A 25,540-nucleotide genomic window follows, 5' to 3' on the forward strand; every position below is an offset into this window, starting at 1 on the left:
TATTATTTTGCCAAGCGAGGGCCTGGAAATGGATTGAGAGAGCAATAAATTATTAAAACAACTGCTGTGTTTATTTCATTAAACTACTTTTAAATCATGTGTGTGTGTGTTTTTTAACCCTTTCCAACAATTGGATTAATAATGGATAGGTGTCATAATTGACGCCTCTCCATTATTAATCTGGCTTAATGTCACCTTCCAATAGCAAGGTGGCATTAACCCTTCATTACCCCATATCCCACTGCTACAGGGAGTGGGAAGAGAGTGGCCAAGTGCCAGAATAGGCGCATCTTCCAGATGTGCCTTTTCTGGGGTGGCTGGGGGCAGATGTTTTTAGCCACGGGGGGGCCAATAACCATGGACCCTCTCTAGGCTATTAATATCTGCCCTCAGTCACTGGCTTTACCATTCTGGCGGAGAAAATTGCGCGGGAGCCCACGCCAATTTTTTCCGCCATTTAACCCTTTATTTCAGCAGCTACAGCGCTGAAATTTCGCACATACACACTACTAACATTAGTAGTGTGGAATATGCAAAAAAAAAGGGGATATGAGATGGTTTACTGTATGTAATCATGTCTCATATCCTGTCGGGTTTGTGCAGGAGAAATGAAAAGCCGGCAATTGAATTACCGGCTTTTCACAGATATCGCGCTGAATGAAATCTAAATACAGAATATATATATATGTGTCTCAATGACATATATATATATATAGATATATATATATATATATACTGTATATATGTTTTCCCGAACATTTGAGCACATAAATCCATTAGATGTCGGTTTTGCAAGCCTGCGCGAAAATCTCGCAGTACGGATGCCATACGGATTACATACGGAGGATGCCATGCGCAAAATACGCTGACACACCCTGACTACTGATCAATATTTTGGGAACATTTCTCCGTATTACGGCCGTAGTACGGACGTATAATACGTGGCGTATTGTCTTATGCCAAGTGTGAGGCCGGCCTTAACCTGTAGTTTAACCCCGTATCTGCAGGTTAATAGCATTTTTTTAGTGACTGGTTCCCTTTAAGCAGCAAGTTTTGGCACTGCCAGTGCTGAGCTGTCCTGAGTAGAAAGCTGTGTATTCAGATGAACACTCCCCTTCCCTACTGCTACAAATAGCAGATCTGGAGCTGACCATGAAAGAAAAGCGAGATTGTTGACTTTACAGTCTGTGAGTATTTCATTGCTTACTTTATGGAGAGTTTCCACTTTGAATTATCCCTTCTGGCTGTAATCTGGGAGTTGATTACTTTTGGGGTGTCTCTTTCTAGATATGGCATTATTAGTCTCATGGGGAAGCACAATTTCACATTATAAAATTACATCTATTTGGCCATATGACTTTGCATTAAATTCTAAGCATTGTCCAGAATCCCCTAAAAAGTTAAAGGTCTAGAGTTCCCTTTTGTAAAGATGTTAAAAAGTATAGACTTTTTACTTAATTGTAAGCAAATTTCCATAGTTGCATAACTATACAGACAAATTTTCCTCTTCTGAGCGTGTGATTAATAATAAAATGTAGTATACATAACACATAGTGACAGGACTGCCACCAAGAATTTCAGGGCCCCATACTGGCAAAATTTTGGGCCCCTTTGAAACTCCGCCCAGGTTCCATTCCAGTTCCACTTCCATGCCTCAAACCTTCCACAGTCCCACCTTACACTCTGGGAAAAACTCCACTTCTACACCAATAAACCAGTCCTCACCAATCACACATTAACAGTTCCCATTGAACACAATATCACATGCATGCCCATCAGCTTTTGTCTGTGTAAAACTATACCAAGCTGACCTTACGTGTCCCCAGAGGGTTTAGAATGTCACATCGGTGCAAGTGGGGAGACCGCATTACGTGATCCTTCTGACGAATACTGCTGGAGAGAATAGCGCAAAATACGGTCTTATCCGAGAAATTGGGGTAAATACAATTAGATTGTACTCACCAGATAGAGCTATTATTATAGCATGTAGGATTATCCGCTGCAGCAGATCTACAGGTCCACAAGTGACCAGACTAGAAAAAAAATGGGTGAGCGTGGATATAATCTGCGCTGCAAAATTACTGAAGCACCACATCTTCAGGTGCTTCCTGAAGAAGTCATAGAATTTCAAAACGCATAGAATAAACCACCACACTTCTTTAGGGCAACACGGTGGCTCAGTGGTTACACAGCAGCCTTGCAGCGCTGGAGTCCTGGGTTCATACCCCACCAAGAACAACATCTGCAAGGAGTTTGTATGTTCTCTGCATGTTTCCATGGGTTTCCTCCGGGTTCTCCGGTTTCCTCCCACATTCCAAAGACCTACTGATAGGGAATTTATATTGTGAGCCCCATCGGGGACAGCGATAATATGTGCAAACTGTAAAGCGCTGCGGAATATGTTAGCGCTATATAAAGATTATTATTATTTATGAAAATACGTCCGGACCTTCAGTTATTTGGCAGCGCAGATTATATCCACGCTCACCCATTTGTTTTCTGTGATGCTTCTGACGTAAATACAGTATATACGTAATTGAAGCAGAGGAATTATTACTATTTGTCTCACAGAGGTTTCCCCTTATTATTAAAACCATATATCTTTATTACTTATCAATAAAACCTTAGTACATAAATACCTTAATAATATAACACCAGCACCACAAAAAGACAGAAATACAACCAGGGGGGGTGCCTATCCCTATACTGGCCTATCTCAACCTGCCTACTTGCGGAGGTTGGCACCCTAACCCTGCGCAGTGGCGCCCCCGCTCCTCGATGGCTCACCCTGCTACCCCTGCTGGGCCCTATAGTGGCGGGGTGAGGAAGATGGTGAATAGGCAGGTGAGAAAGAAAGATGTGTGTGTGCGTAATGTCATATGCGTACTGAGAGAATTTCTTCTTAGCTGCATAAACTAGGCAAATACTGTGTTCTGCAACTATTATGTTCTGCTACTAGATGATAATTCAGACTACCCTAGGTTATGTAGATGTCACTAATATAACCTTACAGAAGAAATATATCTTAACTGAGTAACCTGATGCTCTTTTTGTAGGATACTTTCTATGCCCTCACAATTCTTGGATTTGAATAGTGCAAAAGAGAATTCTTGGGTTCAAATAATGCAACAAAGAGGATGCACTGCATATATAATTATTTTTCTATCTAGAGAAGCTATAGATTTATCCCTTCAGCTAATGTGTATAGTATATGCCTATGGACCCACATACAATATACAATGCCCCATATTTATCATAATTTGTGCATGCATAGATGACTGCAACGCACACAATTAAGGCGGCAGAAAGACAATTGCACACTCCTAGGCCAGAAAAATATATAACAAACAAAAACCACCACCCTAAAAAACAATCACATGTATCATGGATGAATAGCAATTCACAATAACCCGAGCCAATTGGCCATGTATTCAATCAACTCAAATGTGGCTACCAAGCCACACATCTCATTAGTACCTATATCAGGTTGAGATAAATATCTCTTTCTCTACCAAGACACATGTCTCATCAGTGTCTGTACCAGGTTGAGATCAATGTCTCTTTCTCGACGCGTTTCCCCTCTGCCGAGGTTCATCAGGAGAAAATGAAAACCAGGGTACTTATCTCGTTGCTGCGTATACCAGCCACGAGATGAATGAATGCCATAAAGTGGTAGGGACAATCCCCTTGCGGTGTGATGCCATGCTTGGCATCACACCGCAAGGGGATTGTCCCTACCACTTTATGGCATTCATTCATCTCTGGCTGGTATACGCAGCAACGAGATAAGTACCCTGGTTTTCATTTTCTCCTGATGAACCTCGGCAGAGGGGAAACGCGTCGAGAAAGAGACATTGATCTCAACCTGGTACAGACACTGATGAGACATGTGTCTTGGTAGAGAAAGAGATATTTATCTCAACCTGATATAGGTACTAATGAGATGTGTGGCTTGGTAGCCACATTTGAGTTGATTGAATACATGGCCAATTGGCTCGGGTTATTGTGAATTGCTATTCATCCATGATACATGTGATTGTTTTTTAGGGTGGTGGTTTTTGTTTGTTATATATTTTTCTGGCCTAGGAGTGTGCAATTGTCTTTCTGCCGCCTTAATTGTGTGCGTTGCAGTCATCTATGCATGAACAAATTATGATAAATATGGGGCATTGTATATTGTATGTGGGTCCATAGGCATATACTATACACATTAGCTGAAGGGATAAATCTATAGCTTCTCTAGATAGAAAAATAATTATATATGCAGTGCATCCTCTTTGTTGCATTATTTGAACCCAAGAATTCTCTTTTGCACTATTCAAATCCAAGAATTGTGAGGGCATAGAAAGTATCCTACAAAAAGAGCATCAGGTTACTCAGTTAAGATATATTTCTTCTGTAAGGTTATATTAGTGACATCTACATAACCTAGGGTAGTCTGAATTATCATCTAGTAGCAGAACATAATAGTTGCAGAACACAGTATTTGCCTAGTTTATGCAGCTAAGAAGAAATTCTCTCAGTACGCATATGACATTGCGCACACACACATCTTTCTTTCTCACCTGCCTATTCACCATCTTCCTCACCCCCTGCCACTATAGGGCCCAGCAGGGGTAGCAGGGTGAGCCATCGAGGAGCGGGGGCGCCACTGCGCAGGGTTAGGGTGCCAACCTCCGCAAGTAGGCAGGTTGAGATAGGCCAGTATAGGGATAGGCACCCCCCCTGGTTGTATTTGTCTTTTTGTGGTGCTGGTGTTATATTATTAAGGTATTTATGTACTAAGGTTTTATTGATAAGTAATAAAGATGCTTCTGACGTAATAGTGACATCAGGCGGGGTGAGGGTTATTCATATGTGGTGGCAGCGGTGGGATTCTACGTGATCTGTCCAGTGGCATCCTTCACTCCTTCAAAGCACCTCTACTTTTTCCTCCACTCTGTACCTCACACTCTTCCTGATTCATTATATGTACATGCCCTCTCCACCTCAATTCATTATGCCATATCCTCTCTCCCACCCCCACCCTCTAATAATTATCAACTGCTCTCCCTTACCCTCAATTCCTCATCATTTGGTGACACCCACGCTCAATACAGCATCATTTGCTTTCCCTCACACTGAAAGCATTTACTCTACTTCACCCTCAATTTATCATTATTTGCTTCCCCCACACCCAATTCATCATTATTTGTTGTTCTCCACCTTCAGTACATAATTCTTTACTCTCCCCCACCCTCAATTCATCATCATTTACTGTCCACCCACCCCACAGTCTCAATACATCATCATTTACTCCCCCCACCTTCAATTCATCATTTGCTGTCCTCCACCCTAATTCATCATTATTTGTGCTACTCCACTTCAATACACCATCATTCATTGTCCCCCATCCCCCACTTCATCATCATTCACTGTCCCCCACCCTCACTTCATTATCATTCACTGTCCCCCATCACCCACCCTCACTTCATCATCATCACTTCCCCACACTCATTTAATTCATTTTTTTTTAAGTTTTCATACCTCTCATATGAGCCCCTGCAGGCACTTCTGTCGAGTGGCACACATACATGCTGGCGCGTACGCAATGACATCATCGCATAGGAGGCATCACCAGTGCGTCACAGAAGAGAAGGAGGAAGTTTCTCTGGAGCTGCTCTGCCGTTCTAATGTGAGGGCTGGGCAGCACCAGGAAAGTGCGGTACAGTATTATACTCTGGGGCCCGGTGAGCAGAAGAGGTGGAGACCCGAATTGGGTCAGGGCCATATTTTTGCTTCTACTCACTGGACTCCTTACACGAGTAAGGGCAGTAATGCCCGTATGGCAGCCCTGCAAAGGAAGCAAACGCCGCAAATAAACGCTAAAGAAAATGTTCAAAAAAGAACATTCATTCCTACACAAAACGACATACTGCTCATATGTTCAGGCTTTTGAGCTTCTTTTAAGCACTCTGGCTTTCAAAAGACACCATGTGTTTAAAAGAAGTAATATGTCAATTGTTAAGGCATTTTCCACAAGGAAGACGCTCAAAACTTACAATGCAAGCCAATGGAAAAGCTAAAAAGATGCTTGGAAGATAACCATTTTTTGTGCTTTTTTAGCAACAAAATAAAGTCTAGCATTTAACTCACTGCTTAATGGAGTTCGCAAAATGTTGTCAAAATACTGGAAAAATCACCAAAAACAATGCTGGCAGCAAAAAAAAACTGCAAAAACGCTCAGAAAATGTTGAAAAAAGCAAAACAAGATGCTTCAGGGCTACAAATTCCAGAGAACAAGAGTTTCCTTAAGTGCCTTCTGTTTATAAAATGTTTTAAGACAGACCCTAAGGATTTGTGAACTCATCCTAAGAATATGTGCAGAGGAGTTGTTTTGATTGGAGCATCTCCAAAATTCTCACTGAAAACCTTTCCTATTCATTTCTGTGGGATTTTACTTTGTTGTTCATATGAGGAGTTTGCAGAATTTTTTTTCTCGCTGTAGATGCTTTGAAAAATCTCCTAGTGGAAAAAAAAAAAAAAAGAGATACTCAAGGGTAGGGTATATGCCCACAACATCTTTAAAATGTTCGTGGACCTGCCAAGGTTTTCCTATGCAGCAAACATGCTTCAGGAAAAAGCCGGCAGTCTTTTCCCTGTAGCGGCTTCACTGGCAGTTCCCCAATCATTTTTACTGCTGCTCTGCCGTCGGCATTGCTTTTACTATAATTTAACCCTGGGGCATTCTCTGTTTTTACGTTTTTGTTTTTTGCTCCCTTTCTTCTCAGAGCAATAATTTTTTTTTTCAGTCAATATGGACACGTGAGGGCTTGATTTTTGCTTTTTTGCAGGACAAGTTGTACTTTCTTAACATATCAAGTACTGGAAAATGGGGAAAAAAATTCCAAGTGCGATGAAATTATAAAAAAAAGTGCAGTTCCACAGATGTTTGGGTTGTTTTTTTTTACCATGTTCACTAAATGCCTAATCTGACCTATCAATATGATTCTCCAGGTCATTACAAGTTCATAGACACCTAACATGTACAGGTTCTTTTTTAAGTGGTGAAGAAAAAAATCTAAAATTTGTTTTAACAAATTTCAAAGACACCTTAGCGTCTCCATTTTTTGTGATCGATCTCGGGTTGGTTGGGGCTTATTTTTTGCGCGACGAGCGTACCTTTTTGTTGATACCATTTTGGTGTAGATACCATCTTTGATCACCCGTTACTGCATTTCATTGCAATGTGATAAAAAAATTTAATTCTGGCATTTTTAATTTTTTTCTCATCGCGATCAGGGTTAATTCTATTTGCATTAATAGATCGGGCAATTCTGAAGACAGCGATACCAAATATGTGTATGGTTGACTTTTTTTATTGTTTTATATTTAATGGGGCAAAAGGGGGGTTATTTGAACTTTTTATGTTTTTAATATTTTTTAAAACTTTTTTTTAACTTTTGGCATGCTTCAGTTGTCTCCATGGGAGACTAAAAGCTGCAGTACTTTGATCGCCTCTGCAACACACAGGAGATGATCAGATCGCCTGCGAGTAGCAGAAATGCTCACTTGCTGTGAGCACTGACCACAGGGTGGTGCTCATAGCAATCTAGCAATGACATCCATAGAGGTCTGCTGCAGGCCACTGGTTGTCATGCGGACATATCGGCACCCATGATCATGTGACTGTGTCACCGAAGGGCGGGATTAGTGACGCGCTTTCTGTAAGATTGACAGCGGCATTTAACTAGTTAACAGCCGAGGGTGGATCTCGATTCCACCCGCGGCTGTTGCGGGCACAACAGGGGGAGGCCGACATGTGCATACTATTATGGCACATGTCGGATAGGGATTAAACTATATGGAATCTGTCTGAAAAAGAAATTGTGTGCACATACCCTTCAAACAAATTCTTCAAAAATTATTCAAAGAATGGACAAAAGCATTTCTATAGAGAAACGACATGCTGTTCATATGTTCAGTATTTTAAACATCTTTTCACCTGTTCAGTATTATCAAGTGGTTAAAAGAAGTAATGTGTCCATTCTTGTGGCATTTTCCGCTCTGAAGATTCCCTGTACTTTACAACGGAAGTCAATTAAAAAAGCTCACAAGACACCCAGGTCTTTTTTTGAGCGTTTTGCCATCATTTTTGTTTTAAGAGCGAGTAGACGTTTCTTCCTTATTTTATGGAGTGAAAAAAAAAATCTGGAATTCTAGGGCAAAAAAAAATAAATAAACTCCTAAAAAACATGAAAATAACCCTCCATAAATACACCAGCAGCCAAAATCATTTAAAAAAAAAAAACACTCAGGAAATGACTGAAAAACTGATTAAAATGACTCCTTATGACAAAAAAAAGATTCTTGATGCGTTTTGTACTTGGAAAACTCGGTAGGTTATCCCAAGTTTAAAAAAGGGTATGTGCACATGAATTCTTTTAGTTTGTTGTTTTTTTTTGTAATTTGAGGGGGTGTGTGTATAAAAAAATTAGTTTCAACATACTCTTATGAGCACTTCTATGATGTTTTTAACCACCGGTGAGTTTTTTTTTATTGTTTTTCCAGTATTTTTGTGGTATCTTTTGTACTGGTGGTTTCTGTTTTTTTTTTTTTTAATTCCATTCAACCATGAAGAAACTGCTAGCTAATAAAAGGCTCAAAATACGCCCAGGCGTTTTCCAAGTGACCTTTGAGCCTTCCCATTAACTGGTACTGTGAAATATGGAGTGGAAAATGCCTGTAGAATGGTCAGCTCATTTATTTTAACTGCTTGACTTCTTTGGAGACCTGAAGTCATTAAAAGACACTCAAAAGACTGAACATATGAACAGCAAGTTGTTTTTACATAGAAATGCATTTGTTAATTTTTTGGGTGACTTTCGAAAAGGACCCACCTCCAAAAAGATGTTGTGGGCACATACCCTGATAGAGCAATGTTATAAAAGACATATGCATCGAAGTTGATGTAGATGGCAGAAGATAAAATCCTTCAAGCAGACTTGTGTACAGGAAGAATGCGTGCAGAAGAATAGAGTGTATTCTAAGCATAGATTAGGCTGATTATGTACTAAATATCGGTGGTGGAGCACTGTATAGTACAGCTGTACCAGAAACCTGTGCTATTTTACACATTTGTTTGTCAGCTAGTATCCAGCATAGCTCTGTGACATCAACTTAGAGAGATGGAGCTAGATAGAAGCATAAAGGAGAGTGAGTTGGGTATCTGAAGCACAGAGGAGAAGCAGGGTGCTGCTGGGAAATGTAGTTTTAGCAGTGTAAGGATGGGAACCTATCAGCTGTGTGAAGCTGGATGCACAGAGGGACAGCTAGAGATGAAAGAAGACACAAAGGTATAAGAAAGAATCTTTATGTTGGACTTGGTTTGCTTACTGATTAAGAGCCCGATTAGTCAGACCAACGTTGTTCACGCCGGTCTTGATAAGGGGAACATGCTGGAGTCAGACGCGCCAGATTTATTAAGCGGTGCGCAGCCTCTTAATGGATTACATGTGTCTGATAAGGCATTATCCAACCCCTTTATCAGTATTTGCCTCAACATCCTGATGAAGCCGGTGAGGGTGAAACATATTGGGAGGGCTCTTTCCTGTTTTTGATAGCACCTTGTTCCTTTGGTCATTAGACATTATAAAATAGAATACAATCCCCGATGGCGAGATAATGGACAGTAATCCTTTTGCTTTAAGCTAGTTATACAATTTGAGGCCATTTGGAGCTGTACACCTATGTAGCTGCATATGCATATTACAATTGAATGACTCAAGTACAATAGCAAAGGTATAGGCAATAAGAAACAGAGTGTAATTTTAATGTGCACTTAAACATGATTTGCATTAGTTACTCATTTGTAATTTAACAATTAAAAAGTCATGTTTTATTTTGGATTGGTTAAAATATATAGGCATGTTAAGGCTCTACGTAACCTTACTTTAATGGAACATACACTCCTCAACATGGACATTATAGCACCAAGTGCAAGGGATCAATAGGCTTGTTACTGACAATGTAAGGTGCCCAGGGCGGTAGCCTTGGGCGAGCTGCTGCTTCTCCACGCCCTGGCACCCCACAAACACTCAATGTAGTGTACTGTGACTGTTGTATTGCACTCACTTTCAGGCCAGAGACCTCCACTGGTCATCCACATTCTCAGATCAGCCACGTACAAAGTAGGGACAAACCTGTTATGTTTTCCCTATGGAATATTTTTTATTAGTTTTCAACAATTATTATGACTTGTTGATATTTACCTTGATTGATGCCGAGTTCATACCGTACTTCGCTAACCTTATCATCTAAAAAGCGTCTTTTGCTATAGCCGGTGTTCTCGTCTCCTCACCGTCTGCAAGAAACTGAAAGATGTCTGCAAAACCCAAACTCTACTATTTGAATGGAAGAGGTAAAATGGAGTCCATCCGCTGGCTGCTTGCTGCCGCCGGGGTGGAGGTTCGTATTGCATTAAAATGTATCACAGTTTTAGTATTCTTAACCATCAAGTAAAATGACTTTTTAAGGATTTTTTTCTGTTTTGTTTTCCAGTTTGAAGAAGAATTTTTGGAAACAAGAGAACAGTATGAAGCAATGGTTCGAGGTATTCTTAACTTTCCCCCAATTCTGTACCTCTCACGCGGCTGTTGGCCTCGGAATGGAGGCGTTAGTATTTCCTCTAGTTTTATATTGTGCAGATGTCTTCACTGAATACAGACATTGCTGGTATTTCACAAGTAGCAATGTCTTGGGTCAAAGTAATGTCCGAAAGTGGACACCAAATCCAAAAATGAAATTGTAGCACTTACAAGTAAAAGTCATGGCGCAATGGAAATCACAGGATCGATAGACGAAATAAAGCAAGATGTCTGGAACATGTTGTTCCCATGTTGTCATCCTTTGCGGATCATTAACACTTTATCCATCCTGTGATTTCCATAACTCCGTGATTATTTCTTCTTTGTGTTATAATTTCAGCATTGAGAGTGTATAATATACTGTATTTATGAGGACTGTGTATCGGTCACTAGTGGGGGACATTGTATCTCAGGGATACTGCATGGCCGGCCTTCCCTTCCATTCCATTCATATTAGCATCAGGGCTTTCATTCTTTTCGGTCTGAGTTCTGTCCATTAAAAAAAAAAGGACCGCAATCGGATCAATGCTATTCAATAGGACAGTGCAGATGAGCGATTTTTGTTCTTTGACCAGATCTGTGTGAAAAATAAGATGCCATATGGAGACACAGTATAAAATACAATTTTTTGCCCGTTCACCATCTTTGGTTTTCCGATTTTTGCAATTTCATTTTTGTTCCCCTTTTTTTTCCACAGCCATAACATTTTTATTTTTCCATCAATATGGCCTTCTGAGGGCTTGTTTTTTGCGGGACAAGTTGTACTTTGGAACGACACCATTGGTTTTAAGATATAGAGTACTGGAAAACAGGAAAACATTTCCAAGTGTGGTGAAGTTGCAAAAAAAGTGCAATTCCACAATTGTTTTTTGTGTTTCTTTTACCATGTTCATTAAATGCTAAAGCTGATCTACCATTATGATTCTCCAGGTCATTACGAGTTCACAGATACCAAACATGTCTAGGTTCTTTTTTATATAAGTAATGAAAACAAATCTAAAAAAAAGATTGCAACATTTCCGAAACCTGTACCGTTTCCATCTTTCATGATGTCGGGTTGGGTGAGGGCTTATTTTTTGTGTGCCGAGCTGACTTTTTATTGATACCATTTCGGGGTAGATCTTTTGATGCCCATTATTGCATTTTATTAGAATGTTGCGGCTACCAAAAAAAAGGAATTCTGGCATTTAAATTTTTTACATTTTATTATGAATGGGGCAAAAGGGAGGTGATTTGAACGTTTATATTTTTACAAAAAATTGTAAAAACTTTTTTACACTCTTTACTTGCTTCAATGGTCTCTTCTTGAGACCGCCATGGAGATTGGCAATGACAACCAGGGGTCTGCTATTCATCGGCGGCCTGCGATCATGTGACGTGTCTTATGACGTGCTTCTGGCGTGTGTATGTTAAATGACACTGTCAGATATTGTCATGGGCTGTAATGGGGTTAAGGATACATTGCAGTTCTATATCATAGGAAATGGTAAATGGTTAGCTGCTGTCAAAAACTGATTGTATACGGACTGCACAAAGATGACAAGTGAGAAAAAAAATCGTCCAACTTTTCTGGATGAAACTCTGAAAAGATTTTTTTTATATGCTCATGTGAACCCAGCCTAAGGCCGGAGTCACACTACAGCGAGATACGGCCGAGTCTCGCAGGTTAAAAACAAGCTCTGGCACCGGCACTCCGGAGCGGAGCGTGCAGCTCCATGTATTGCTGTGCGGCCGCATGCTCCGCTCTGGAGTGCCGGCGCCAGAGCTGGGTTTTAACCTGCGAGACTCGGCCGTATCTCGCTGTGTGTGATCCCCGCCTAATAGGCAGTGTAGCACAAATCTAGTGTATTGTAAGGTTGTTACAAAAATGTACACTGCTTTTTTAAAGGATTGTCCAGTGCTGTCACTTCGGCATCAGGAGCTGAAAGGTACTGCTGACATGGAGTCTTTCAGACAGTTTGAGAGGGTTCATTTCACAGCCTGCCGATGTCATGCACTCAGTGATGTACCAACAATTGTGGCAGGCGACATAATGTAAATGCTATGAAGTTATGAGCAGGCCACACAATGCCGAAGAGCCCCATCCCCTGCGGCGTCTACCTACTTCTGAAGTCTGCCATGTATTTCTCCCAAAAGTAAGGAGGATTTATATGGATTTAACTCTTGCAGGTGCCTGCAGTGTTACACAGGAGACCCACACCAGTAACTGCTAGGATTTGTGTAAGCTCTGATTGAAGCAAACTCCGAGTCCTAAGGCTTCTTTCACACCTCCGTTTTTACAATCTGCACAGGATCCGTCAAAATGTTGAAATGACGGATCCTGTGCAGATTGTAAAAAACGTGTGCACTGGGCCCGTCTTTCTGATGGACCCGTCGACGCTATGTGCACCTGTTGTGTATGCGTCTTCGCAGCAGTTTTGCGAAAACGCATACACAACACAACCCATGTTAAAAATAAAAAACAAAATAAAAAAATCGCTACTTTCTCACCTTTCAACGTACCGCGCAGCATTACCGATGCTCGCGATGCTCCTGGCAGCTGGCGTTCCCAGTAATGCCTTGCGTGCAGTGACCTCTGATGACGTAGCGACATCATCGGGTCATTTCGCAAGGCATTACTGGGAAAGGCAGTTGCCGGGAGCATCGTGAGCATCAGTAACGCTGCGCGGGACACCGGAAGGTGAGAATATTGCGATTTTTAATTTTTTTTTATTTTTATCATTATATCTTTTTACTATTGATGCTGCATAGGCAGCATCAATAGTAAAAAGAGAGAGAGAGAGAGCAAGAGAGAATTTCTCTGACGGGAAATTCTTCCACGCATTCTCCGTTTGAAAAGACAGCATCCGTCGCAGGATTCCTGCTTTTCACAGTTAGCGACGCTGCTGAGCGATTTTCCGACGTGCAGAAAAAACGTTCCTCTGTGTGTTTTCGCCGCCCGACAGACAGCAATTTTACAACGGATCCAGTGCACGACGGATTAAATGTGTGGCCATCCGTCACAATCCGTCGCTAATACAAGTCTATGAGAAAAAAACGCATCCTGCGGGCAGAATCGCAGGATCCTTTTTTTCACAAAACGACGCATTATGATGGGGGGATGAAAGACAGAAGTGTGAAAGAGGCCTTAGATGACATGGATGCAGTTCGACATTGCATCTAAAGGACTAGACAGAGTGGACCTCTGTCACCCCATGGGGCAGCATCACAGGAAGCCAATTGTTGTTTAGTGGTAGCTGGCGGCCTACAGTGGTCCCCAATCCAGACGTTTGCTATGGTGTCCCCAGATTTCTATGTTCTCCCCTGCATGTACCTAGGACACATGCACAAGTTCTATTGGGCTTGCATGATACGTTGCCAAGGTCTGACAGACCCCATGTCAACAGCACCTCTGAACGCTGGATGCTGACGTGAGAGGAGTTAGACATCACTTTAAGTAAGTAGATAGATAGATAATGATGCTCAAAGGAGAACATAACCATTTTTGTTTTTTTAAAAACATCGTTTTTGTAAATGTGTGCCTTTTATCAGTTATTTTGTTAGATTTGGTGCTTGTTTAATTTTTGCCACTTTAGCTTTTATATTTTTTTTTTCAGATGGAGCCTTGCTGTTTCAACAAGTACCAATGGTGGAAATTGATGGGATGAAGCTTGTCCAGACTAATGCAATTCTCCAATACATTGCCTCAAAGTATAACCTTCACGGGAAGGACCTGAAGGAGAGAGTTCTGTAAGACTGAATTTTATTAAATTTTATTAACTTGTTTTTTTTTTCTTACCAAACACCAGTCCAACCAAACTTAATTTATGAAGCAATAATTCTGATTCCCATACCAGTCATATAAGACTGTCCGTTTACCATCATGTTCTATATATACATTGCCATTCCACACCTCATGCACACACATCGTGATGGTGCAGGTCGCAAAAGTACCTGGATCCAACAGAATATCTATGTATGCCTCCATATAAAGGGGAGGTATAGTAAAGGCCCTATGCATGTCTATGGGTGCACTATAGTTAGTAATCCCTGAGAATTGTCACAGGCTACAATGCACATACTGCCAATATAAACTGCTAATATATGACTGTGGTGCTTAATATAATTTATTCTCATATCCTTAGAATAGATATGTATGTGGGAGGCACCAACGATCTCATGGAGTCCATGATGCGGTACCCGTTTTTTCAGCCAGAACTAAAAGCTGGACACCTCAATAACATTTTGCAGAAGGCAAAAACCAGATACTTTCCAAGTTATGAGAAGGTAAAGCCTTTATCACTAATCTGAAATAACCTTAAATATCACAACTTTCAATAGTCTATATACAGGTTAAAGGGTTATTCCCATCTCTCCGAATTTGATTTTCTCTTCCACTGATCTACTAGAAAATCTAAATTAAGCTTTAACCTGCACATATACGGTTAATCTCTGGGTTAATGGTGGATTTTAGTGGCGCCTTACCCCTGTGTAAAAAGCACGACTCCCAGGAGAAAATTAATTTTTTTCTTCCCAGGAGTCACTGGCTTTCAGTCATAGAGGTGCGGCCGGCGCGCTTACAGTCAATGATCACATCACCTTTAGCGGCAGTTGTTGGCATGTTCCGGCACTTTGACTGACAGCCTGATCTACTATATGCACTACAGAGCCAAAAAGTGCAACTGAGCACCATATAATAAGCGCTCCCTATGAGATTATTACATGTAGTGCCTCTAACTCCAGGGTTACTGTCTGGAGGGGGGTTATTATTACATATAGTGCAGATTGCACCACCCTCCGTATAATAATCTCATAGTAAATCTACCCCACCCCGACTGTAATCACGGCATTAGCTGTGCCTGTACTACAGGAAATATAAACCTCAAACCGAGGTTGCATGAGCCACGCATCCTTGCCCATATATGTCACTACTTAATTGTAAAGCGCTGCGGAATATGTTGGCGCTATATCAATAAAAAATATTATTATTATCCTGCCACAATTCGGCAGTGAAGTAGTGGCTGCAAATTTTTTTCTCATTCTTGGACATCTCCTTTAATATTTTAATAATTGAATAACATCAAAACACCAGGGACACAACTTAGTGGCTGTAGGGGAGGCGGTCCGACATGGGCCATGGAGAGGGCACAAAAGATCCCTTAGGCCCATATAAGAGAAGCAATACTTTGGGGCACTGTTGGGGTTGTTGCATTATGCCATACAGGATCATAAGAATAATTGCTATGTGAAAATGAGAAGATGAAAAAAAATGAAAATGAAACAATTAAAAGGAACTTTTCCTATTAAAATTCCAATAAAGATACATCCTAATGTTGATTGGATACATTATGTCTGCCGACTGTGATAGTGGCTGGATGTTTTTGCAGATCTGTAAAAAAGGGAAAGACTAGTACATGCAAAACAATACATTTTCCCAATGGAAATAAGATGACAAAAATCTGTGAGCAGCGGAATGACAAAGGGTTTAAAATTAAAAAAAAATGCATGGGCTACACAGAGTGATTGTAGCACTGCAGTTGCAGTTAGAAGGAATGCAGGGTGTTGTAATCCGTCACTTCAACTGTCAGCAGAAAAGGTGTCTGTGTAGCCAAATATCAAAATATAGAAATGTACAAAAGTCGAACAGCTTCCTTTTGAAATGTTATTCTTTGTACACTGTCCTCTACAGTCACTTTAGGATATTGCATCATTGCTGTATCTGCATACATATGAAAAACTGAAATGACATTTAGGACGGCTCCAAATTTGTGTGGTAAACAGGTGCGTAACAATCATGGTCGTAGAGGAGGACCCGTTCAGGAGGAGGGCCAAGTGACGCCAGCGTCCACTTCAGCTGAATGTGAGTCTTAGGACACACATCCAGCTGAAGTGTATTGCAGTACATTGCACTGGCCAATCAGAGGCCGGCAGCATATATTGGCGTGACATGGCAGTGAATGCATTTCCATGCTGAAGAAGAGGATGCTGCGCGCCATGGGATTGGAGGAAGATGGGGACCACATCACATTTACATAGTTATTAAGGTTGAAGGAAGACTTAAAGTCCATCTAGTTCAACCCATAGCCTAACCTAACATGCCCTAACATGTTGATCCAGAGGAAGGCAAAAAAAAAACATGTGGCAAAGAGTAAGCTCCACATTGGGGAAAAAAATTCCTTCCCAACTCCACATACGGCAATCAGACTAGTTCCCTGGATCAACACCCAAAGTTTGAAGTCACTTTGAGGGGTCTATATGATAGAAAATACCAAAAAGTGACACCATTCTAAAAACTGCACCCCTCAAGGTGCTCAAAACCACATTCAAGAAGTTTATTAACCCTTCAGGTGCTTCACAGGAATTTTTGGAATGTTTAAAAAAAAATAAATGGACATTTAACTTTTTTTTCACAAAAAAATTACTTAAAATCCAATTTGTTTTATTTTACCAAGGGTAATAGGAGAAAGTGGACCCCAAAGGTTGTTGTACAATTTGTCCTGAGTACGCCGATACCCCATATGTGGGGGTAAACCACTGTTTGGGCGCATGGCAGAGCTTGGAAGGAAAGGAGCGCCATTTGACTTTTCAATGCAAAATTGGCTGGAATTGAAAGAGGACGCCACGTCGCGTTTGGAGAGCCACTGATGTGCCTAAACAGTGGAAAGTCTCTACAAGTGACACCATTTTGGAAAGTCGACCCCCTAAGGAACTTATCTAGATGTGTGGTGAGCACTTTGAACCCTCAAGTACTTGACAGAAGTTTATAATGTAGAGCCGGAAAAATAAAAAATCATATTTTTTTTCACAAAAATGATTTTTCGCCCCCAATTTTTTATTTTCTCAAGGATAACAGGAGAACGTGGAGCCCAAAAGTTGTTGTGCAATTTGTCCTGAGTACGCTGATACCCCATATGTGGGGGTAAACCACTGTTTGGGTGCATGGCAGAGCTCAGAAGGGAAGGAGCACAGTTTGACTTTTCAACGCAGAATTGACTGGAATTGAGATCGGACACCATGTCGCGTTTGCAGAGCCCCTGATGTGCCTAAACAGTGGAAACCCCCCACAAGTGAGCCCATTTTGGAAACTAGACCACCTAAGGAACTTATCGCAAGCCACCTCCCTGCAGGACCCGGAAGGACCCCCGCGGCCATCTTTGATCCGGGGCCTGCAGGGAGGAGAATGGAGGAGACGCTTGGAACAGCGCGCCGGATGTCAGCTCTGATAATCATCTGACACCCGGCCGCGATCGGCCGCGCTCCCACCGTGAGCGCGGCTGATTGCGTATGACGTACTATCCCGTCAGTGGTCATACGGGCCCGGGTCACCTCGGCGAGATAGTACGTCAGATGTCAGACAGGGGTTATTGGTGTTGCAGCCTCTGTGGCCCTTTAGAAAAGGTAAAGTTTACTGACAGACGTGTGACACTTAGATTGCACACAAGTGGATTTAACTAAGGATGTGACTTATGAAGGGAATTGCTTACATCAAAAGTTTTCAGGGTCTTCATCACAAAAGGGGTGAATACATATGCACATGCCAATTTTTAGTTGCATTTATCCCATACATTTAATTTATGCCTATATTTGTATCACTTCACCAACTTAAACTATTTAGTGCTAATGCATCACACGCAAATCGGATTACAAACATATTTAAACACAGATGTAATGTAACAAAATATGTAAAAAGTCAAGGGGGTGAATACAAGTCATTGCATACCAGGATTGGGGACATATATACCAGCAATGTGACCATGATGAGGAACATATACCAGGATATGGAACATTTATACTAGGAAGGGGGAATATAAGTATTTGATTCACTACCGATTTTTCAAGTTTTCTCTCCTGCAAAGAATGGGATATTTATACTAGAAAATGTAAGTTAAATATATAAAAATCATACAATTTGATTTTCTGTTTTTTATTTTTATATTTTTATATTCTGTCTGTCACAGTTTAAGTGCAGCTATGATAAAAACTACAGACCTCTCCATTCATTGTAGCTGGGAAAACTTGCAAAATCGGTAGTGTATCAAATACTTATTTACTGGGAAAGGGGACATGTATACCAGGATGGGGCCCAGGATGCCAGACATTTATAGCAGGATGAGGGACAGTTATCCAAGTATGGGGAACATATATACCTGGAAGGGGTCCAGGGTGGGGGACATTACTATATAATGAAGGTGGGGGACGAACACTTAGTTCTTTATAGCATTTATAACACGCAAGGGCTCATACATCTGACCAACATGCAGGGTCCCATCTAGTTACGACACTAGAGGTTAATGTGGATTGATGTCTTCCTGTGATTTTCTGCTCTTTTGCTTTGAAGGTGGTAAAATCTATAGCAGATCCACTATGTGAAAATGCATCATTTTAGTTAATGCTTGTAGTAAATGTTATGGTATACTTTTTTATTGTGTTCTTTATGGCTTTCTATTCTGCTTAGATAATGTGTCTCCTATACTCAGGGCTGTCATCTTGACTTTTTATTTTCTCTGGACAGCTTATCAAAAATTCACGGACAGACAATATTTTTAATGGACACATTGGAAAACCATAATAAGTCATTTTTATTAAAAGTGATCCATGTCTACCACCCAGAATTCAGATATGTAGACATTAGCATTCACTGTAAATTGGAAAATGATGATAATGACAGTAAAAAACCAAAGTGTATAATTATCTTAAGGTTCAAAAAAGTCAAGAACGCCGTTCATTTTTCTATACGGACAGGGCAAAAAAAAGTCTTATTTTTATGGACTGTTCTGGAATTTCTGGACAGTTGGCAGCCCTGCATATAGATGAATCTTTCTTTAAATCGCAGGCCCTAAGAGAGCATGGAGGGAACTACCTAGTTGGAAATCAGTTTACCTGGGCTGATGTGCAACTGCTGGAGGCTATCATGATGATGGAAGAAAAGTCTGCTGATATTCTCACTAATTTTCCTCTCCTTAAGGCAAGTTTATCTGGGTTGTAGATATAATGCCATGTCTTTCCTTAGAATTCAGTATGTTGAAGCTTGTACTTACATGCTAACCTTAAAGGGGTGTTCCCATCTCCAAGATCCTATCCCAATATGTAGTACGTTTAAGTATAATAATAGCAAATACCTCCAATTAGAAATGTGGTATCGTTTTTCTGATTCGCTATGTCAATCTCCTCATGTGAAGGCACTGCAGGACCTTAGGTATCCATGGTTACGAACACTAGCAACTAGCTAACTGTCACTATCAGTGGACATAACCATGGATACCTAAGGTCCTGCAATGCCTTCACATGAGGAAAGAGACATAGTGAATCAGAAAAACTATACTACATTTCTAATTGGAGGTATTTGCTAATATTATTAGTAATACACATACTACATATTGGTAAAAGATCTTGGAGATGAACATGAGACTGCCATCATTTCAGAGACAATCATCTTGGCCATCTCATACATAAATTTGACTTCCAACTATGTGAGTGCCATGACACCAGGAAGAGCACAAAATGAAGTCCATCCATCTATTCAAAAGACAAAAGGTGGACGCCCAAGGTCTATCAATTATGGTGCGACAAACATGACAGTGGACATGCTTTGTAATATTGAGATTGCAAACCTACATGCAAGCAATGTAACAAGTCTGGAATGGTGGCCCAAAAAAGGAGAAGAAGCCTCAATAGACTCAGCTCTTTTGGAAATGGGTCTTGAAGAAACAAGGGGAAAAGGAGCTAACGGGTCAAGAAATTGAAGGAACTGTCAAGTTTGGTGGAGGAAACCTGATGATATGGGGTTGTTTCACAGCCAAATGTGTTGGATACTTGACCAGGATCGATGGTGGTCTCTATGCTGGGCTATATAGGAGTATTCTCCATGAAGAGTCAAGTTTGGTGGAGGAAACCTGGTGATATGGGGTTGTTTCACAGCCAAATGTGTTGGATACTTGACCAGGATCGATGGTGGTCTCTATGCTGGGCTATATAGGAGTATTCTCCATGAAGAGTCAAGTTTGGTGGAGGAAACCTGGTGATATGGGGTTGTTTCACAGCCAAATGTGTTGGATACTTGGCCAGGATCGATGGTGGTCTCTATGCTGGGCTATATAGGAGTATTCTCCATGAGGAGTTATTTTGTACACTCAAGTATTATGGGTATGAAAATGACGACAGTGTTCCAGCAGGACAACAAACCAAAGCATACGTCGAGATTGGCAAAGAAATGGTTCAATGACAATGAAGTTGTCACAAGTGTGCCGCACTCTGCTGGGACCTGTGATGCCCCTGGTATCAGCAGAGCACAGAGGTTAGCTGATCAAAGGTCCTCTTTGGAGTCTAGTGACCATTCACATGAGAGGTGCAGGTTTTCTCTTTCTTTGGTATAGAAGGGGTTAAGAGTCCTTTGTTTAAGTCTGCTGAGCTTTCATTTGGCTTTGGTCTGAGCTGGTTATTGGTGCACTCCCCCTTCACTATTTAAACTCACTCCTGGCTTCCTCCCATGCCATTAATAGGTTTATCTATCTTGTGCCTTACTTACATGAAGATAAATAAAGCTCATACAACTAAAACACATGGCTAGTAAATAGTTGCTAATAATGACCTTATATCAAAAGCAAAGGCCATGTAAATATAAAAAGGACTGAAAAGGACCTATCGTCATATAACATGGGGGGGGGGGGAAGCAGGAGAAAAAACAACAACGATATTGTTGTCCAAATATATCAACAAAAATGAAGTTTATTAAATAATTATGCCCCCTGATGAGGACAGGACCGAAACGCACGTTGGGGCGGGTGTGCACTTTCATGGGACCCCTGCTGCCCCTGTGCATAGCTATAGCTCTTTATACTTACGACCATTTGCATATGGCCATGTGTGCTGACTGGTGTTTTTCTTACATTGCTTCCTATGCAGGGACTTTACTATTTCATTATTCTGTATCATGACAGTATTATGCTTGTCTGCAATCCTCATTTCTTAATCAGGTTAATCATGTTACATATTTGGTTATATGCAGCTATGTCCATGTTTGTGCGCCCCAGTTTTGTACAGCACTTCTTGTGATTTGTGTGTCACCCCCTTCCCTTTACACTTGTTGTGCAATTGTTTATTTAATTAACTTCATTTCTGTTCATATATTCGGCCAACAATATTGCTGTTTTTTTTTCTCCTCTCTTTTTCCCCCTTACTTACATGGAGTAGCTGCAATGTTCCAGGAGAAGCTGAAGCCTTCTTGGAGGAGTGGTTTGTGTTCCTTTTGATTCCTGTGGATTTCCATTTTGCTTGTGTGTTTCCCCTGTCTGTCCTTTTTCCTGTGTTATTGTAGTAGTAAGCCTAGTGTCTTGCTGCCCAGCTCACTATCTAGGGCTAAGACCCAGGGTCAGCCTGGGTTTAGGCACATGATGACGCACAGGGGGTAGTGAATGTTGAGGAGTCATCTTCCCTCGCTCCCTTTTACCAGCTCCCTCACCTTCCTTCCTTTGGGTCGCGCGCAGTGAATCTTACTTTCCTGGCGTGACAGAAGTAGAGGTGGTGGATTGGCCCCCACAGTCCCTAGACATCAACCCAATCAAACACTTGCAGGTAGAGGTGAAGAAAAAGCTGTCCACATACCCAAGGGAATCGACCAGTATGCACCAACATTGGGAGCGTGTAGAAGAGACCAGGGATCAGATTTCGGTTGAGACATGCTTGAATATGATAGATAGTATGCCCAGAAAGATTCAGGCAGTGTTGAAAGCCAAAGGTGGATTTACAACATACTAACTAAAAAATACAAATTTATATTTTTAGGAGGAAAACAGTAACAATGCAGTGACATGGCAAGAATCTGCATAACTAATCACATGCAAAATAGTTACAGGTCAAATTTATGTATGAGATAGCCAAGATGATTGTCTATAAAATGATGGCAGTCTCACTTTCGAAGCAGAAGTGGATAATGAGATATGGAGCATAGTGATGAGCGAGTATACTCACTGCTCGGGTTTTCCTGAGCACGCTCGGGTGGTCTCCGAGTATTTGTTAGTGCTCGGAGATTTAGTTTTTGTTGACTCAGCTTTATTATTTATGGCTGCTAGACAGGCTGAGTACATGTGGGGGTTGCCTGGTTGATAGGGAATCCCCACATGTATTCAAGCTGTCTAGTAGCCGCAAATCATGCAGCTGCAGGGAGGAAAACTAAATCTCCGAGCACTAACAAATACTCGGAGACCACCCGAGCGTGCTCAGGAAAACCCGAGCAACGAGTATACTCGCTCATCACTAAAGGAGCATGAAAGTCAAGAGTTCATAACATTGTTACTAGTGATGAGCGAATATACTCGTTGCTCGGGTTTTCCCGAACGCGCTCGGGTGGTCTCTGAGTATTTGTTAGTGCTCGAGATTTAGTTTTCTTCGCCGCAGCTGAATGATTTACATCTCTTAGCCAGCTTGATTACATGTGGGGATTCCCTAGCAACCAGGCAACCCCCACTAAAAAATACTCGGAGGACACCCGAGCGTGCTCGGGAAATCTCGAGTAAGGAGTATATTCGCTCATCACTAGTAGGAACCCTTTTGCTCATCAGTGTAAGTCAGCAGAGGGGAGCTATGAAGAAGGAAGATTGAATTAATTGAAATAAGTTATCTTCTGCCAGTAACAGATCTACACAGAGGCTACAAAAGGAAAATGGTGCAAAATTTGTAATTAAAAGGAAAACTGTCAGCAGATTTTTGTTATGTATTCTGAAAGCTGCGTGATGTATGGGCAGAGAGACTTATTCCAGGGATGTGTCACTTACTGGGCTGCTTGCTGCAGTTTATGTAGAATCCCTGTTTTCTCTGCTGTAAATGTAGAAGTGGTCAGAATGCTGCTCTGTGTATAATCCCACCCTGACCCCTGATGGTCAGCAAGCTGTCGATCAGTGGAGGGGGGTGGTGGTTAAGCAGATTAGCTGGTGCAAGACATCTAGTCAATAATAATCTCCTGCTGATAAAACACTGATTTGTATTAAAACTATAGCATACAACCCAGTAAGTGGCACATCCCTGTAATCAGGCTTTCTGCCCCTAAATTATTCTGTTCTCAGATTAAATGGCAAAAACCTTTAAGCAAAAAATACATGCATTTAAAGGGGACTTGTCAGCATCCTTACATATAGAAGTAGTATTCTTACTGCATACGTGTTTGAAGTGCCAGTCATGACTCATGATAAATGTAGTGTACAATCCATATGCAGATCTGGCTGGAAGTGCACTGGAGGTGTGTCAGTATTCTTGGACTGCTTTCATTGACACACCCCCAGTGCACTTCCAGTCTGATTTGCATATGGCTTCTTTACTAGATTTCTCATGACTGGCACATAGTACGCTTTTTGTAGAGATCCAATCTTAGGCTACTTTCACACATCCGTTTTTTGCCGTCAGGCAGGATCCGGCAAATTTTTCAAAAAACGGATCCTTTGCAAATTGTGAAAAACTGATGCAACAGTTCAGATTTTTTGCTGGATCCGTTTTTTTTTTGTTTCTTTTTTAAACCCGGAGATAGAGTTTGAACTTCCTGTTCCAGAGAGAGAGAGACACCCCAGAATAGAAAAATACCATTTCTGGGCATGTGCAGCTGAAAAAAAACGGAATCCGTCATTGACGGATTCCGGCGCCATAGGCTTTCATTATAGGAAAAGCAGGACAGCCCCGGATCAGGCACTGTCCGGTTTTTCGCCGGACACAAAAACAGCTCATCTGTCCGTTTTGTCCGGCCGCCGGATCCACAATTTTTGCCAGATCCAGCGCAATACGGACAAAACGGAAGGCCATCCAGAGCTAATACAAGTCTATGGGAAAAAAACGGATCCAGCTGCGTGATTCGCCGGATCTGTTTTTTTTTGAAATTTTGCCGGATTGTGCCTGACGGCAAAAAACGGATGTGTGAAAGTAGCTTTAGTAAGGGGTAAGCGGCTGCAGCCACACCATTACTACCGCACATAATGGCACCCTGTTAGTGTATTTTAAGTATAAAAAAAATGCTCACACACTTTTTTAAAATCTATTTTGTGATTTTAACTTGTGGCTATTTTCAAGATTTCTGTTTGCTGTTTGTGAAAACTGGCTTATAGACTGACAACATTTATTGGCTTTTTTTTGTTTCCACTTGATGCCATTTATTGAATATTGTTGTTATACTAATTCTATTTATGTTTTTTAGGGCTTCAAAGCGAGAATAAGTGAAATTCCTACCATCAAAGCTTTCCTGAAGCCTGGGAGTCAGCGGAAACCCGTGCCCGATAAGAAATATGAACAGACCGCGAGGACTGTTCTGCAGATGCACAATTTTATGTCACCTTAAGACGGACCAAGCACTGGAAAGTTATAATCCGTAATTATTATTGGTGAAACCTATATTCTAATGACAATAGCTATATCATAAGCTTCCACCTCTATACAGAAAGCTGTAATTTACCACTGTGCACAAAGCCTCTTATCATGTAACAGAAATATTAGACGTCAGTGTAATGGGTGGCATGTACCGTATACAGATTGGGCAAAGAATAAATACCCAAATCAACGAGATCAAAGATTTTTGCAATTTCTTTGTAATTTCAAATATAAATTTATACCATAAATATTGGTGTTACTGTCATTTGTCATTTGGGCACTAGGCTCACCAAGAATACAAGGCTTACTGCAACACAGGAGCTCTGACGGGGAGAAATGCTGTTAGAATGTATCCACGTACACTTCCACACCATAAGGGAGGCATTGATCTTCCAGACCCCAGAACATTTCAACGGGCCATACACCTGCAAAGCATCATACCCTGGATCAGGCATCCTACACACAAAACATGAATTGATATAGAAGAGACAAACCTTAAATTCCCACTCAGGCAACTAGTCTTCCGTGCTCACAACCATATTAGGCCCTCCTTGGTTAAAAACCCATTTACGTCTACTGTACAACATATAAAA

The 25,540-nt window shown here is 41.1% G+C and overlaps 1 protein-coding gene across 2 annotated transcripts; it reads left to right on the plus strand.

Moving 5' to 3' along the window:
• The first annotated feature begins 1,063 nt into the window (after positions 1–1,063).
• Positions 1,064–25,195, plus strand: LOC143807931 (glutathione S-transferase 3-like). 2 transcript variants are annotated; one of them, XM_077290040.1, is made up of 7 exons: positions 1,064–1,187; positions 10,319–10,446; positions 10,540–10,591; positions 14,222–14,354; positions 14,750–14,891; positions 19,438–19,569; positions 24,778–25,195. In XM_077290040.1, the coding sequence occupies exons 2-7, from the start codon at positions 10,360–10,362 to the stop codon at positions 24,916–24,918; spliced, it is 687 nt and encodes a 228-aa protein (XP_077146155.1). In that variant the 5' UTR covers positions 1,064–1,187; positions 10,319–10,359; the 3' UTR covers positions 24,919–25,195. The 2 variants fall into 2 exon arrangements, with proteins under 2 accessions (XP_077146155.1, XP_077146156.1); XM_077290041.1 differs by having other exon boundaries at positions 1,155–1,187; positions 10,304–10,446.
• Positions 25,196–25,540: the final 345 nt, after the last annotated feature.

This window comes from Ranitomeya variabilis, chromosome 2 (assembly GCF_051348905.1).
Source record: "Ranitomeya variabilis isolate aRanVar5 chromosome 2, aRanVar5.hap1, whole genome shotgun sequence".
In the NCBI taxonomy this organism is placed as follows: Eukaryota; Metazoa; Chordata; class Amphibia; order Anura; family Dendrobatidae; genus Ranitomeya; species Ranitomeya variabilis.